The 13903-nt window shown below is 60.3% G+C and overlaps 1 protein-coding gene across 1 annotated transcript in view; it reads left to right on the plus strand.

Moving 5' to 3' along the window:
• LOC139226907 (bridge-like lipid transfer protein family member 2) overlaps positions 1 to 13903 on the plus strand; it is a 73496-nt gene that overhangs the window by 48546 nt on the left and 11047 nt on the right. The window contains 8 exon segments of the mRNA XM_070858000.1: positions 1144 to 1334; positions 2505 to 2604; positions 4104 to 4306; positions 5092 to 5362; positions 7249 to 7406; positions 9044 to 9250; positions 11734 to 11833; positions 13493 to 13672. Coding sequence (XP_070714101.1) covers positions 1144 to 1334; positions 2505 to 2604; positions 4104 to 4306; positions 5092 to 5362; positions 7249 to 7406; positions 9044 to 9250; positions 11734 to 11833; positions 13493 to 13672 — 1410 coding nt within the window.

A 13903-nucleotide genomic window follows, 5' to 3' on the forward strand; every position in this document is an offset into this window, starting at 1 on the left:
TGTTTGCACGGGGTGTGAGTGTGAGGGGAGTGTGTGTTTGCACGGGGTGAGTGTGAGGGGAGTGTGTGTTTGTACGGGGTGAGTGTGAGGGGAGTGTGAGAGTGCAGTGGGACTGCGGCGTTTACACGGGTTTCCAGTGCGTGGTGTGTGCGTTTCTGTGTGTCCCTTCCTGCCACCCCATCATTTACAGGTTGGCCGATTTTGTCTGTCAGGACTCGGTCACAACTGACTGGGAATAATTGACCCGCCTAACTCTCAAACTGCCCATCGCAATCATCCTGCGGCTTCGAGCCTGTCGCACACAGCAACGCGAAGTCGAAGCGATTCACCACGGCTGGACCCCACACACCCACACACACACGCACCCACACACACACACCCACACACACACCCACACACACACACCCACACACACACCCACACACACACACCCACACACACACACACACGCACACGCACACTCTCGCGCTCTCACACACTCAGGCTTTCATGCACACACAAAGGCTCTCACACTCACTCACTCACTCTCGCTCTTACACGCTCTCGCTCTCACACTCATTCGCTCTCACTCGCTCTCACACTCACTCGCTCTCACACTCACTCGCTCTCACACTCACTCGCTCTCGCACTCACTCGCTCTCACACTCACTCGCTCTCGCACTCACTCGCTCTCGCACTCACTCACTCTCGCTCTCGCACTCACTCACTCTCGCTCTCGCACACACGCTCTCGCTCTCACTCACCTCACTCACTCACTCACTCACTCACTCTCGCACTCACTCACTCTCGCTCTCACTCACCTCACTCACTCACTCACTCACTCACTCACTCACTCACTCACTCACTCACTCACTCACTCACTCACTCTCGCACACACTCACTCACTCACTCACTCACTCACTCACTCACTCACTCACTCACTCACTCACTCACTCTCGCACACACTCACTCGCTCTCACTCTGGCGGCCCCCCTCGCACCCCCCCCCCCTTGAAGCTACCCCATCGATTTCTACTCATTTTTGAAAACTCAAAAATAAACTCGGAAGTTTTCAAGAACCTTTCTTTCCCCGGAGGTAAACGGTGAAAGTGCAGACCTGTCGCCGTGCGTTGCTGTGGTCACTAATCCCTTCTGTTTCTCTCAGAGAGCACCGAGCCACGGATCCTGCTGTACAGCAGCACGCTGCGCTGGATGCAGAATTTCTGGGCAACGTGGACAACCGTCTCCAAACCCATCTGTCGCGGGAAACTCTTTCACAACCTCAAGCCGAGCAAGAAGAAGCTGAGCCAACATTACAAGCAGATGTCCTTCAACCCGCTTTTCCCTCAAGTACAGGTAGTGTCCGTCCTTCCCCCCCCCCCATTGGTTCCCCCCCATTGGCTCCCCCCCGCTTGGCTCCCCCTCCTCCCCCCCCCCCCCCCAGTGGCTCCCCCTTTCTCCCCCCCCCCCCCCCCCCCAGTGGCTCTCCGCCCCCAGTGGTTCCCCCCTCCCCCTCCCCCCTCGCCCCCATCCCCCTCAGTGGGTCCCCTCCCCCCTCGCCACCCACCCCCCTCAGTGGGTCCCCTCCCTCCTCGCCCCCACCCCCCTCAGTGGGTCCCCTCACTCCTCGCCCCCCACCCCCCTCAGTGGGTCCCTTCCCCCCTCGCCCCCCACCCCCCTCAGTGGGTCCCCTCCCTCCTCGCCCCCCACCCCCCTCAGTGGGTCCCCTCCCTCCTCGCCCCCCACCCCCCTCAGTGGGTCCCCTCGCCCCCCACCCCCCTCAGTGGGTCCCCTCGCCCCCCACCCCCCTCAGTGGGTCCCCTCCCTCCTCGCCCCCCACCCCCCTCAGTGGGTCCCCTCCCCCCTCCCCCCTCCCCGTACTGTCAGTGAGAGACAAGGTATCTCCCCCTCTCCCCGCTACAGATGCTCACTGTGTGACACACTGCCGCTCGGGTGGTTTCTTATTCAACGGTAGGCGCTGACAGGGCGTGTCCTGCGGCCTCCGGGTGTGACTCTAGCAATGTTCCCTTTAATTGTTTGGGGGGGGGGTGGGGCGCGGCGGTGGGCACTGCCCCATTAACTGGCTGCGCAGTCTCTGCAAAAGATCCGCGCGTGTTCTTGAATTTTTTGGGGGGCTGGAGCTGCAGAGCGCTGGGGAACATTGGTGTGTGAGGGTCTCCGCCTGAGGGTATACACCTGAGAGTACGCCCACAGATTGGTGGAGCTGTTGCATTGTGAGTGGCTGAGCCAGTCATGTGATGTTCACAAGACTCAATAAAACCCCAGCCCGTTGGGTTCGGGGGATCCACGATGGGTTAGGTGGCTATGAGCCTGGTGGATGAACTGTAATGTGTCGTGCGATTGTAAAACCTTTGCTGATAAACCAACCAGTTCTTAATAGCAATGTGTTGCTGTGAATTCTTCAGCAAAGAACGCATGAAGCAAATACATGACGGTGCCCCTGGGCGGCGAGCGTGTTTCCGGGTGTTTGTGTGTGTTAACTGATTCTGTTCCCCACACCCCCAGGTCCATTACTGGGCCTCGTTTGCCCAGCAGCGGGGCATTGAGCTGCAGTGCGCCCAGGGGCACGTGTTCACTCGAGGAATCCAGAGGGTCATGCCGCAGGGTAAGAGACACTTGCATTTCTATAGCGACTTTCCCCACCTCGGACAACTGCTGAAGTGTGTGGTCACTGTTGCAATGTGGGAAACGTGACGGCCAGTTTGTGCACAGCAAGCAGCCGCGACCAGATATTTCTTTTGTTTAGTGATGTTGGTCGGGGGATAAATATTGGCCAGGACACCGGGGAGAGCTGCGTACTTTGGGATTAGTTGCGGTGAGATCTTTGTCCTGATTGGTTGATGGTGCCCCCTGTTTAATGAGTATTGGACCCTCCGGCACTGAAGCTCCCCCCAGTGGCCGTGCTGCAGCGTTACCCCAGGTTAGGGGCTGGAGTCTGCAGAGGCTCTGGGCACTATCCCAGAGTGAGCCAAGCTGACGCTGGAATGTCTCGGGGTTCCCCGCCCCCCGCTCCTTGTTGAGTGAGCCAATTCCACGGACCCCCTGATCCGCAGCCGAGGGAGGTTTGCAAAACCAGCCTGGGATCCGTGTCCGGCTGGAGGTTGGGTGCACTCAGGACTGGGCTCAGGACTGTGCACCTACTGCCTGGGCTCAAACCCTCTCCCTGTGGAACCCACCCCCCAGCGCAAGGGCCTGCACACGTCGCATGTTGTTATATTGGGTAAACAGGACCTTATTTGGATAAATCTAACCACAGTGATGATGTGAAATCCTGTCCTTTTCATTTCAATGGGCCATTGGGACCGTGTGAATCAATCTTCCCCTTCATTTATTTTTTGGGTGCACGTCCCGTTCAAAGTTTTGGGCATGCACGGTTTCTGGACGCCGAGGTCTGGTCGGGACCCCCGCCCCCCGGGCCTACAGCTTAACGGGAATGTTAACGGGAATGTTGGCGGGAATACTGCATTCATTTCACACCCCCAGTTCTCTTCTTTAGCCAATATCTTTTCGCAACTTGGTGTCTTGTTTGGCCACTTCAGTGGCCGTTATACAGAACAGGATTCCCCCGCTCCGTGCCGAGTGTCTGGCCCCCCCCCGCTCCGTGCCGAGTGTCCGGCCCCCCCGCTCCGTGCCGGGGTTTATGCTCCACACCAGCCCCCTCCCACCCTCTCCATCTCCCCCCATCACCATATCCTTCTATTCCTTTCTCCCCCATGTGTTTATCCAGCCTCCCCTTAAATACATCGATACTATTCACCTCAACCCCTCCCTGTGGCAGCGAGTTCCACATTCTCACCCCTCTCTGGGTAAAGAAGTTTCTCCCGAATTCCCCATTGGATTTATTAGTGACTGTCTGATATTGATGGCCCCGAGTTCTGGTCTCCCCCACAAGTGGGAACATCGTCTCTATGTATACCCTATTGAACCCCTCTGGAATATTAAAGCCCTTGATCAGGTCACCCCTCAGCCTCCTCCTCTTTAAACAAAAGAGCCCCGGCCTGTAGTGTTTGCTGATAGTTACAGCCTCTCAGTTCTGGTCTCCCCCTTGCACCTTCTCCGGTGCCTCTCCGCGTTGCTCTTTACCCGGAGTGTGTCTTCTCTCAGCAGGGGGATCGGTGCTGCGTCGCCCCGTCTCCGAGTGGAATGTCACCGAGATGCGCAGCGACCTGAGTCTGGTCACTGTCTACCTGATGACATCAGCTTCAGACGAGAGCGCGGAGCAGCGGCTGGACTCGCAGGTGACCAAGACCCACCTGCTCAGCCTGTCCTCACTCAGCTACCAGCGGCAGAGCAGGAGAGTGGAGGAGGTAATCCTGGGGAGTATCCTGGGGGGTGATTCCTGGGGGGTGGGGAGGGGGAAATCCTGGGGGCGGGTTATCCTAAGGGGCAGGGCGAGGGGGGAAACATGCGGGGTGGGACGAGGGGGGTATCCTGAGGGGAACGAAAGGGAGTATTTTGCAGGGTGGGGTCAGGAGGGTATCCTGGGGGGAGTGAGGGGCATATCCTGCGGGGCGAGGTGGGGGGGGCGTTCTTATTTCGGGCCCATGTTAAACCATAGCGAGTCCACGCATTGGGGGGCTATTTATGTGACTCGGACCTTCTGTTCTCCAATTTCGTATCAACACCCGTTCGGTGCCGGGGCTGGCAGTGCCGGGCGGGGTGGTGGTGGTGGTGGTGCCGGGCGGGGTGGTGCCGGGGCTGGTGGTGGCGATGGTGGTGGTGCCGGGGCTGGCGGTGCCGTGCCGGGCGGGACGGTGGTGGTGCCGGGGCTGGCGGTGCCGTGCCGGGCGGGGTGGTGGTGGTGCCGGGGCTGGCGGTGGCGGTGCCGGGGCTGGTGGTGCCGGGGCTGGCGGTGGCGTTGCCAGGTGGGGCCGGGGCTGGCGGTGCCGTGCCGGGCGGGGTGGTGGTGGTGCCGGGCGTGGTGGTGCCGGGGCTGGCGGTGCCGGGGCTGGCGGTGCCGTGCCGGGCGGGACGGTGGTGGTGCCGGGACTGGCGGTGGCGTTGCCAGGTGGGGCCGGGGCTGACTGTACTCTGGGCGGTTGTGTCAGGGTTGAGTTGTGCGCTCTGGTGTGACGTCTGCTTGCTAATTTAGGAGGTGTCGGTGAAGGAGGAGCGGAGTTATACCCACAAGCTGTGCCTCGTCGACCTGCGGGCCTCGTGGACGCCCACCAACCGCAACGTGGCCTTCGGCCTGTACGACGGCTACAAGAAGGCAGCTGTGCTGAAGCGCAACCTGTCGACGGAGGCACTGAAAGGGTTAAAGGTGGACACCGAGCTGCAGAGCAAGAAACCCAAGCGATCGGCTCTGGTGACGGTGGTGCCCAAAGCCGAGGACCAGAAGGCGGAGAGGAAATCGCTGGAAGGTAAGGGAGGTGGCGTGTCGGCAGCATCACTCGCCGATATGGGAGCTCGCTGGTTCCCGGCGCGGCACGTTGTGCGTTGCGTTTTAATGCCGTCAGATCTCGAGGCACGGCAGCAAATACCAGTAACATCACCGTGTGAGGAAATTGTTTGCCTTTCAACAAGGAGATGCACCGATTCCTGGCTCAGCTGGGGATGGAGGGCGATGGTTTGTTAACGGGGTGTGAGTGAGGTTCAGATATCGGGGCTGCAATTGCCCCCTCCTAAAGGCCCATTACTGCCTCGAAGAAGCCTCACTGACCAGGGGCAGAAGGATGGGCCGACCCCACACCGACCGGCGCTGACCCCACACCGACCGGCGGCGACCCCACGCTGACCCCACACCGACCGGCGGCGACCCCACACCGACTGGCGGCGACCCCACGCTGACCCCACACCGACCGGCGGCGACCCCACGCTGACCCCACACCGACCGGCAGCGACCCCACGCTGACCCCACACCGACCGGCGGCGACCCCACGCTGACCCCACACCGACCGGCGGCGACCCCACGCGGACCCCACACCGACCGGCGGCGACCCCACGCTGACCCCACACCGACCGGCGGCGACCCCACGCTGACCCCACACCAACCGGCAGCGACCCCATGCTGACCCCACACCGACCGGCAGTGACCCCATGCTGACCCCACACCGACCGGCGGCGACCCCACACCAACCGGCAGCGACCCCACACTGACCCCACACCAACCGGCAGCGACCCCACGCTGACCCCACACCGACCGGCAGCGACCCCACGCTGACCCCACACCAACCGGCAGCGACCCCACACTGACCCCACACCGACCGGCGGCGACCCCACGCTGACCCCACACCGACCGGCGGTGACCCCACACCGACCGGCAGCAACCCCACACTGACCCCACACCGACCGGCAGCGACCCCATGCTGACCCCACACCGACCGGCAGCGACCCCATGCTGACCCCACACCGACCGGCAGCGACCCCACACCGACCGGCAGCGACCCCACGCTGACCCCACACCGACCGGCGGTGAGCCCACACCGACCGGCAGCGACCCCATGCTGACCCCACACCGACCGGCAGCGACCCCATGCTGACCCCACACCGACCGGCAGCGACCCCATGCTGACCCCATGCTGACCCCACACTGACCGGCGGCGACCCCACACCAACCGGCAGCGACCCCACGCTGACCCCACACCGACCGGCAGCGACCCCACGCTGACCCCACACCGACCGGTGGTGACCCCCTTTCCGCCCCAGCGCGGGAAATTGCCCCTGACGGCTTTCCTTGGTCGGGAGGCTATAAGTGGCTGAGCAGCGTGCTGCCGCAATGGCCATGTTGGCCGACAACGGTGGCCATGGGTTTGGTCGGGCCGTCAACAGGCAGCACGGCGTCCCCTCTCGGGTCCCGGCCCGCTGGCCCGGCCAAAACCCTCCCTCCTGGCCCAGTGGGCCGCACTAAACAATGCAGTACCTCGCTCCAAGGGCACACCCGACCCGACCCGATCCGACCCGGAAATAAACGCCAAAGTGCTGAATATGGGTCCATTCTCCGCCCCAGGGAATGGGCTGAAGTGTTCCTGCAGAGAGCCAGCATTGGCTCGACGGGCCGAATGGCCCCAGAGAGTCATAGAAATTTACAGCACGGAAGGAGGCCATTTGGCCCATCATGTCCGTGCCGGCCGACAAAGAGCTACCCGGCCTAATCCCACTTTCCAGCTCGAGGTCCGTAGCCCTGTAGGTTACAGCACTTCAAGAGCACATCCAGGTATTTTGTAAATGCTGCAGTTGTGAAAGGCACTTTATAAATGCAAGGTCTTTCGATCTTGACTTGCTCTGTGATTCCCACTCCCTTCCCCAGGAGCCTCCATGTTGCAGAAGCTGATCGAAGAGACGGACAGGTTTGTAGTTTTCACGGAGGAAGATTCCGGAGTGTGCGACCAGTTGTACGGGAGTGCGGCCTGTCAGACCGACGACGTGATTAACCGCAACTGGCTGATCGAGCTGGTGAACTCGCAGGTACGCGGGGGGCCAAGGGGGGAGGGGAGCCGAGGGGGGAGGGGTGGGACCAAGGGGGGCAGTGGGGGGCGGGAGCGGGGGGCCGAGGGGGGACTGGGGCCAAGGGGGGAGTGGGGGGGGCCCGGGGAGGGAGGGGGGACCGAGGGGGGTGGCCCGAGGGAAGCAGGGGGGCCTGCGGGGAGCGCTCAAGTTCGATCATTGCTGCCAGGTAAACTGGGGCATGTCGGGGCAGCCAGTAAACACACATGGAGCAGTGAGGCAGGAAATGCTTCTCCACACCAGGAGCGGGCGGCAGAGGGTCCCAGGGACAAAGACCCGTGTGTGGGGCAAGGGCTGATTGGATGACGTGACGGGAGACTGAAGACTTCCCTGTTTTGGACAGTCACCCCCCTGCTCCCTTCCCTTCCCCCCCCCCACGGTCTTCCCCCCCCCCCCCACGTCTCACGTTCTCCCTCCCCCCCCCCACGTTCTCCCTCCCCCCCCCCACGTTCTCCCTCCCTCCCCCACCCCCCCGCGTTCTCCCTCCCTCCCCCACACGTTCACGCTCCCCTCCCTCGCTCCCCCTTCACCCCCGTCGCTCCCCATCACCCCTCACGCTCCTCCCCTCCCCCTCACGCCCCCCCCTCTCACCACCTCCGCCCTCACGCTCCCCCTCCCCGCCGCGTGACCTCTGGCCCCCCTCTCTCGCGTCGCATGACCTCTGACCCTCTCTCTCGCGCCGCGTGACCTCTGACCCCCTCTTTCACATCACGTGACCTCTGACCCCCCTCGCGCGCCGCGTGACCCCTGACCCCCTTGTGCCGCGTGACCCCTGACCCCCCCCGTGCCGCGTGACCCCTGACCCCCCCGTGCCGCGTGGCCCCTGACCCCCCCCTCGAGCCGCGTGGCCTCTGACCCCTCCACTCTTGCGCCCCGTGATCTCTGACCCCCCTCTCGCGCCCCGTTACCTCTGACCCCCCTATCCCGCGCCGCGTGTCCTCCGACACCCTCCTCTCGCCCCCCCGTGACCTCTGACCCCTCCTCTCTCGCGCCCCGTGACCTCCGACCCCTCCTCTCTCGCGCCCCGTGACTTCCGACCCCCCCTCTCTGGCCCCGTGTCCTCCGACCCCCCCTCTCTCGTCCCCTGTGACCTCTGATCTCCCCTCCCTCGCGCTGTGTGCCCTCTGACCGCCCCTCTCTCGCTGCGTGCCCTCTGACCCTCTTTCTCGCGCTGCGTGACCTCTGACCCCCCTCGCGCCGCGTGACCTCTGACCCCCCTCGTGCTGCGTGACCCCTGACCCCCCTCGAGCCGTGTGGCCTCTGACCCCTCCACTCTCGCGCCCCGTGATCTCTGACCCCCCTCTCGCGCCCCGTTACCTCTGACCCCCCTATCCCGCGCCGCGTGTCCTCCGACACCCTCCTCTCGCCCCCCCCCCCGTGACCTCTGACCCCTCCTCTCTCGCACTCCGTGACCTCCGACCCCTCCTCTCTCGCGCCCCGTGACTTTCGACCCCCCCTCTCTGGCCCCATGTCCTCCGACCCCCCTCTCTCGCCCCCTGTGACCTCCGATCTCCCCTCTCTCTCGCTGCGTGCCCTCTGACCCTCTCTCGCTGTGTGTACTCTGACCCCCCTCCCTCCCCTCCTCTCTCTGCCGTCAGGTGATGTTACGAGGTGCCGAGACGGTGGGCAGTGTGTTTGTGAGTGCAGCCAAGGCCCAGCTCCTGCAGTGTCTGCACCACCCGGCCTGGTACAGCGACACGCTCAAGCAGAAGACCACGTGGACCTGCCTGCTGGACGGCATGCAGTATTTCGCTACCATGGAAACCAACCCGGCCGAGAAGGAGCAGTGTCAGCTGTGGTTAGAGGTGAGGTTAGAGGTCACTTCTCTCACCCATCCAGGGTCGCTGTCTTTTCCCAGGTCCCCTTGCCTCTCCTGCAGGCATCGAGGTGCAGGTTCCATCGGCTGCCTGGGCCCCAAGCTCTGGAACTCCCTCCCGAAACCTCTCCGCCTCTCTCTCCTCCTTTAAGACGCTCCTTAAAACCTCCCTCTTTGACCCAGCTTTTGGTCACCTGCGCTAATATCTCCTGTGGCTCGCTGTCAAATTTTGTTCGATAATGGCTCCTGTGAAGCGTTTTGGGATGTTTTACTACGTTAAAGGCGCTATATCAGTGGAAGCTGTTGTTGCTGTGAGACAACCGAAAATACAGCCCCAAACTAACGCCTCAGTTAGCGGCCGGAGGGGACATTAATGCGACCGTTGGAGCTTAGTGACAGGTTTAGCGCCCGACGGAAAATTCATTCCAGGCTCACCGGGGGCGCAAACCACCAGCGCCCGGCTGCTGTCGATTGCTCCGATCCTGACGTATTCCTGGTGCAACGCCCACACTTGCGCCCCGGTCGGTAAATTCAGTGCGGCCGCCTCACTGAGCGCCCGCCAAGAACAACGTCTGGAAACACAGTGGGTTCGGGCTTGCAGGGTCGTTAACTGGCGGCTACTTAAAGGGATTTCCAAAAGGCATTCGATAAGGTGCCACACAAAAGGTTACTGCAGAAGATAAAGATACACGGAGTCAGAGGAAATGTATTAGCATGGATCGAGAATTGGCTGGCTAACAGAAAGCAGAGAGTTGGAATAAATGGGTCCTTTTCAGGTTGGAAATCGGTGGTTAGTGGAGTGCCACAGGGATCGGTGTTGGGACCACAACTGTTTACAATATACATAGATGACCTGGAAGAGGGGACAGAGTGTAGTGTAACAAAATTTGCAGATGACACAAAGATTAGTGGGAAAGCGGGTTGTGGAGAGGACACAGAGGCTGCAAAGAGATTTAGATAGGTTAAGCAAATGGGCGAAGGTTTGGCAGATGGAATACAATGTCGGAAAGTGTGAGGTCATCCACCTTGGGGGGGGGGGGGGGGAAACAGTAAAAGGGAATATTATTTGAATGGGGAGAAATTACAACATATTGTGGTACAGAGGGACCTGGGGGTCCTTGTGCATGAAACTCTTTTGAGCCCAAAAAGTTAGTTTGCAGGTGCAGCAGGTAATCAGGAAGGCGAATGGAATGTTGGCCTTCATTGCGAGAGGGATGGAGTACAAAAGCAGGGAGGTCCTGCTGCAACTGTACAGGGTATTGGTGAGGCCGCACCTGGAGTACTGCGTGCAGTTTTGGTCACCTTACGTAAGGAAGGATATACTAGCTTTGGAGGGGGTACAGAGACGATTCACTCGGCTGATTCCGGAGATGAGGGAGTTACCTTATGATGATAGATTGAGTAGACTGGGTCTTTACTCGTTGGAGTTCAGAAGAATGAGGGGTGATCTTATAGAAACATTTAAAATAATGAAAGGGGTAGACAAGATAGAGGCAGAGAGGTTGTGTCCACTGGTCGGGGAGACTAGAACTAGGGGGCACAGCCTCAAAATACGGGGGAGCCAATTTAAAACCGAGTTGAGAAGGAATTTCTTCTCCCAGAGGGTTGTGAATCTGTGGAATTCTCTGCCCAAGGAAGCAGTTGAGGCTAGCTCATTGAATGTATTCAAGTCACAGATAGATAGATTTTTAACCAATAAGGGAATTAAGGGTTACGGGAAGCGGGCGGGTAAGTGGAGCTGAGTCCACGGCCAGATCAGCCATGATCTTATTGAGTGGCGGAGCAGGCTCGAGGGGCTAGATGGCCTACTCCTGTTCCTAATTCTTATGTTCTTATGAGGAAGCACTTCCCTCGGAGGTCACAGTCAGTGCAAGGTTTACACACAGCACGGTGTGAGTCTCCCAGTTTGCAGCGGCAGACAGACATGACAGTGCAGCTTGAAAACAAGTGATTATGAAAACTGTAATGGGTGAGTTACTGTGCCGGGCCTTTCGGACTCGGCTTTTCCCGGGATCTGATTCGGAGTTCCGCGCATGCACACTGGGTCTGCCAAATGTACCGACTTTTGTTACCAGCACCCCCCCCCTTCCCACCCCCCCCCCCCCCAGTTCTGGTGTGCAATGGCTTCATTACTGTCCGTCAGCTTTTCGCCTGATTCTGACCAATTTCTAGACGGGAGGCGCTAAAGGTGGCGCTCCACCTGGATTATCGCCGCAACAGAGGCGTGGCCCCGTTTCTCCCCCATGGAGTGTTGACCAGCTGCTCGATTACAACGGGGTCACCGCCGCTCGGGGTGCCCCCCTCCCCCGCCCCTCGGGGTGACCCCCGCCTGACAGAGGTCAAACCATTCTTTTGCAAATTCATTCTCGGGATGTGGGCATCGCTGGTAAGGCCGGCACCGACTGCCCGTCCCTGACTGCCCCGAGGAGCTGGACACGGTTTAATTCCTGACGCTACCTTGTGTCTCTTCAGGTCAAAAACATCGAGGAACATCGCGCGCGTAACCTGGACTCAGTGGCCGAGCTGATGGAGAGTGGTCAGGCTGTGGGGGGGCTGGTCAGCACCACGACAGGTGAGAGGAACCGTTCGGGGGGGGGGGGTGGGGGCGAGGGGCGGGGCAGGTCAGGGCGAGGAGGGTCTGGGCGAGAGGGATGGCACAAGGTAGGGCGGGGGGGGATGGGGGGGGCAGGTCAGGGCGAGGAGGGTCTGGGCGAGAGGGATGGCACAAGGTGGGGCAGGGGGGGGATGGGGGGGGCAGGTCAGGGCGAGGAGGGTCTGGGCGAGAGGGATGGCACAAGGTAGGGATGGGGGGGGCGGGGGGGGATTGCGACCTGGCTGTGGCAGGCAGCAGGCTAGGTTTCAATCCCCGGCCCAGGGTCGGCCATCACACTGACGTCGGAGAGCAACCGATCGTACCTGAGACCACGGCAAGTACAAGGTGTGAGCCAGGGCTCAGTGGGCAGCTCTCTCTCTCTCTCGCCTCCGAGTCAGAAGGCTGTGGGTTCAAGCACCGTTCCAACGACTCGAGCACAATATCTAGGCTGACACTCCAGCGCAGTGCTGAGACGGCTGTCAAAGGTCCGTCAGACGCTACTTTGAAGAAGAGCAGAGAGCTCTCCACGGTGTCCTGGCCAATATTTATCCCTCAACCCAACACCTAAAAACAGAGTATCTGCTCATTTATCTCATACTCTGTATCTAACCCCCTGTACCTGCCCTGGGAGTGTTTGATGGGACAGTGTAGAGGGAGCTTTACTCTGTATCTAACCCCGTGCTGTACCTGCCCTCGGAGTGTTTGATGGGACAGTGTAGAGGGAGCTTTACTCTGTATCTAACCACCTGTACCTGCCCTAGGAGTGTTTGATGGGACAGTGTAGAGGGAGCTTTACTCTGTATCTAACCCCCTGTACCTGACCTGGGAGTGTTTGATGGGACAGTGTAGAGGGAGCTTTACTCTGTAACTTACCCCGTGCTGTACCTGCCCTGGGAGTGTGTGATGGGACAGTGTAGAGGGAGCTTTACTCTGTATCTAACCCCGTGCTGTAACTGCCCCGGGAGTGTTTGATGGGACAGTGTAGAGGGAGCTTTACTCTGTATCTAACCCCCTGTACCTGCCCTGGGAGTGTTTGATGGGACAGTGTAGAGGGAGCTTTACTCTGTATCTAACCCCGTGCTGTTCCTGCCCCGGGAATGTTTGATGGGACAGTGTAGAGGGAGCTTTACTCTGTATCTAACCCCCTGTACCTGCCCTGGGAGTGTTTGATGGGACAGTGTAGAGGGAGCTTTACTCTGTATCTAACCCCGTGCTGTACCTGCCCTGGGAGTGTTTGATGGGACAGTGTAGAGGGAGCTTTACTCTGTATCTAACCCGTGCTGTACCTGCCCTGGGAGTGTTTGATGGGACAGTGTAGAGGGAGCTTTACTCTGTATCTAACCCCGTGCTGTACCTGCCCTGGGAGTGTTTGATGGGACAGTGTAGAGGGAGCTTTACTCTGTATCTAACCCCCTGTACCTGCCCTGGGAGTGTTTGATGGGACAGTGTAGAGGGAGCTTTACTCTGTATCTAACCCCGTGCTGTACCTGCCCTGGGAATGTTGACACGGGTATGCATTCCCCAGCACAGGTTCCCGCACAGTCGTGGGGTACAGAAAGTAGATGACAACTTGGGGAGTAAGGTGTAAGAATCGTGAGCGGCGTGGGCTGATTGTGCGTTGCGTGTCTCTATATTCAGACTGGAACCTCCCAGCCCAGTGCCATCAGATGCAGCAAGTCCAGCGGATTATCTCCCGCTGCAGCTGCCGGATGTACTACGTCAGTTACAGCCACGACATCGAGCCCGAACTCGCGACCCAGATCAAACCGACCGATGTCCAGGAAGACCAGAAGGAGGATCTGCTGAAGAAGCAGAATGGTGGGTGAGAGAGTTGACAGATTTCCCAGCGATTATAAACTTGCACAGTTGGCCTAGGACTAGACATCACAGGCACAAATCAGCAGCCTGGAGCAAGGTTAGCGCTTAGAAAAGATACGTTTCTCTCCCGCGCGCGTATAGAGGGCATCGACCAGAGTTGGGGGGGGGGGGGGGAGGGGCTGTGTGGGGGGGGGTGCTGGGAGGGGCTGTTGGGGGTGGAGAGGGGCAGCG

The sequence above is a fragment of the Pristiophorus japonicus genome, chromosome 16, assembly GCF_044704955.1.
Source record: "Pristiophorus japonicus isolate sPriJap1 chromosome 16, sPriJap1.hap1, whole genome shotgun sequence".
NCBI classification, from domain to species: Eukaryota; Metazoa; Chordata; class Chondrichthyes; family Pristiophoridae; genus Pristiophorus; species Pristiophorus japonicus.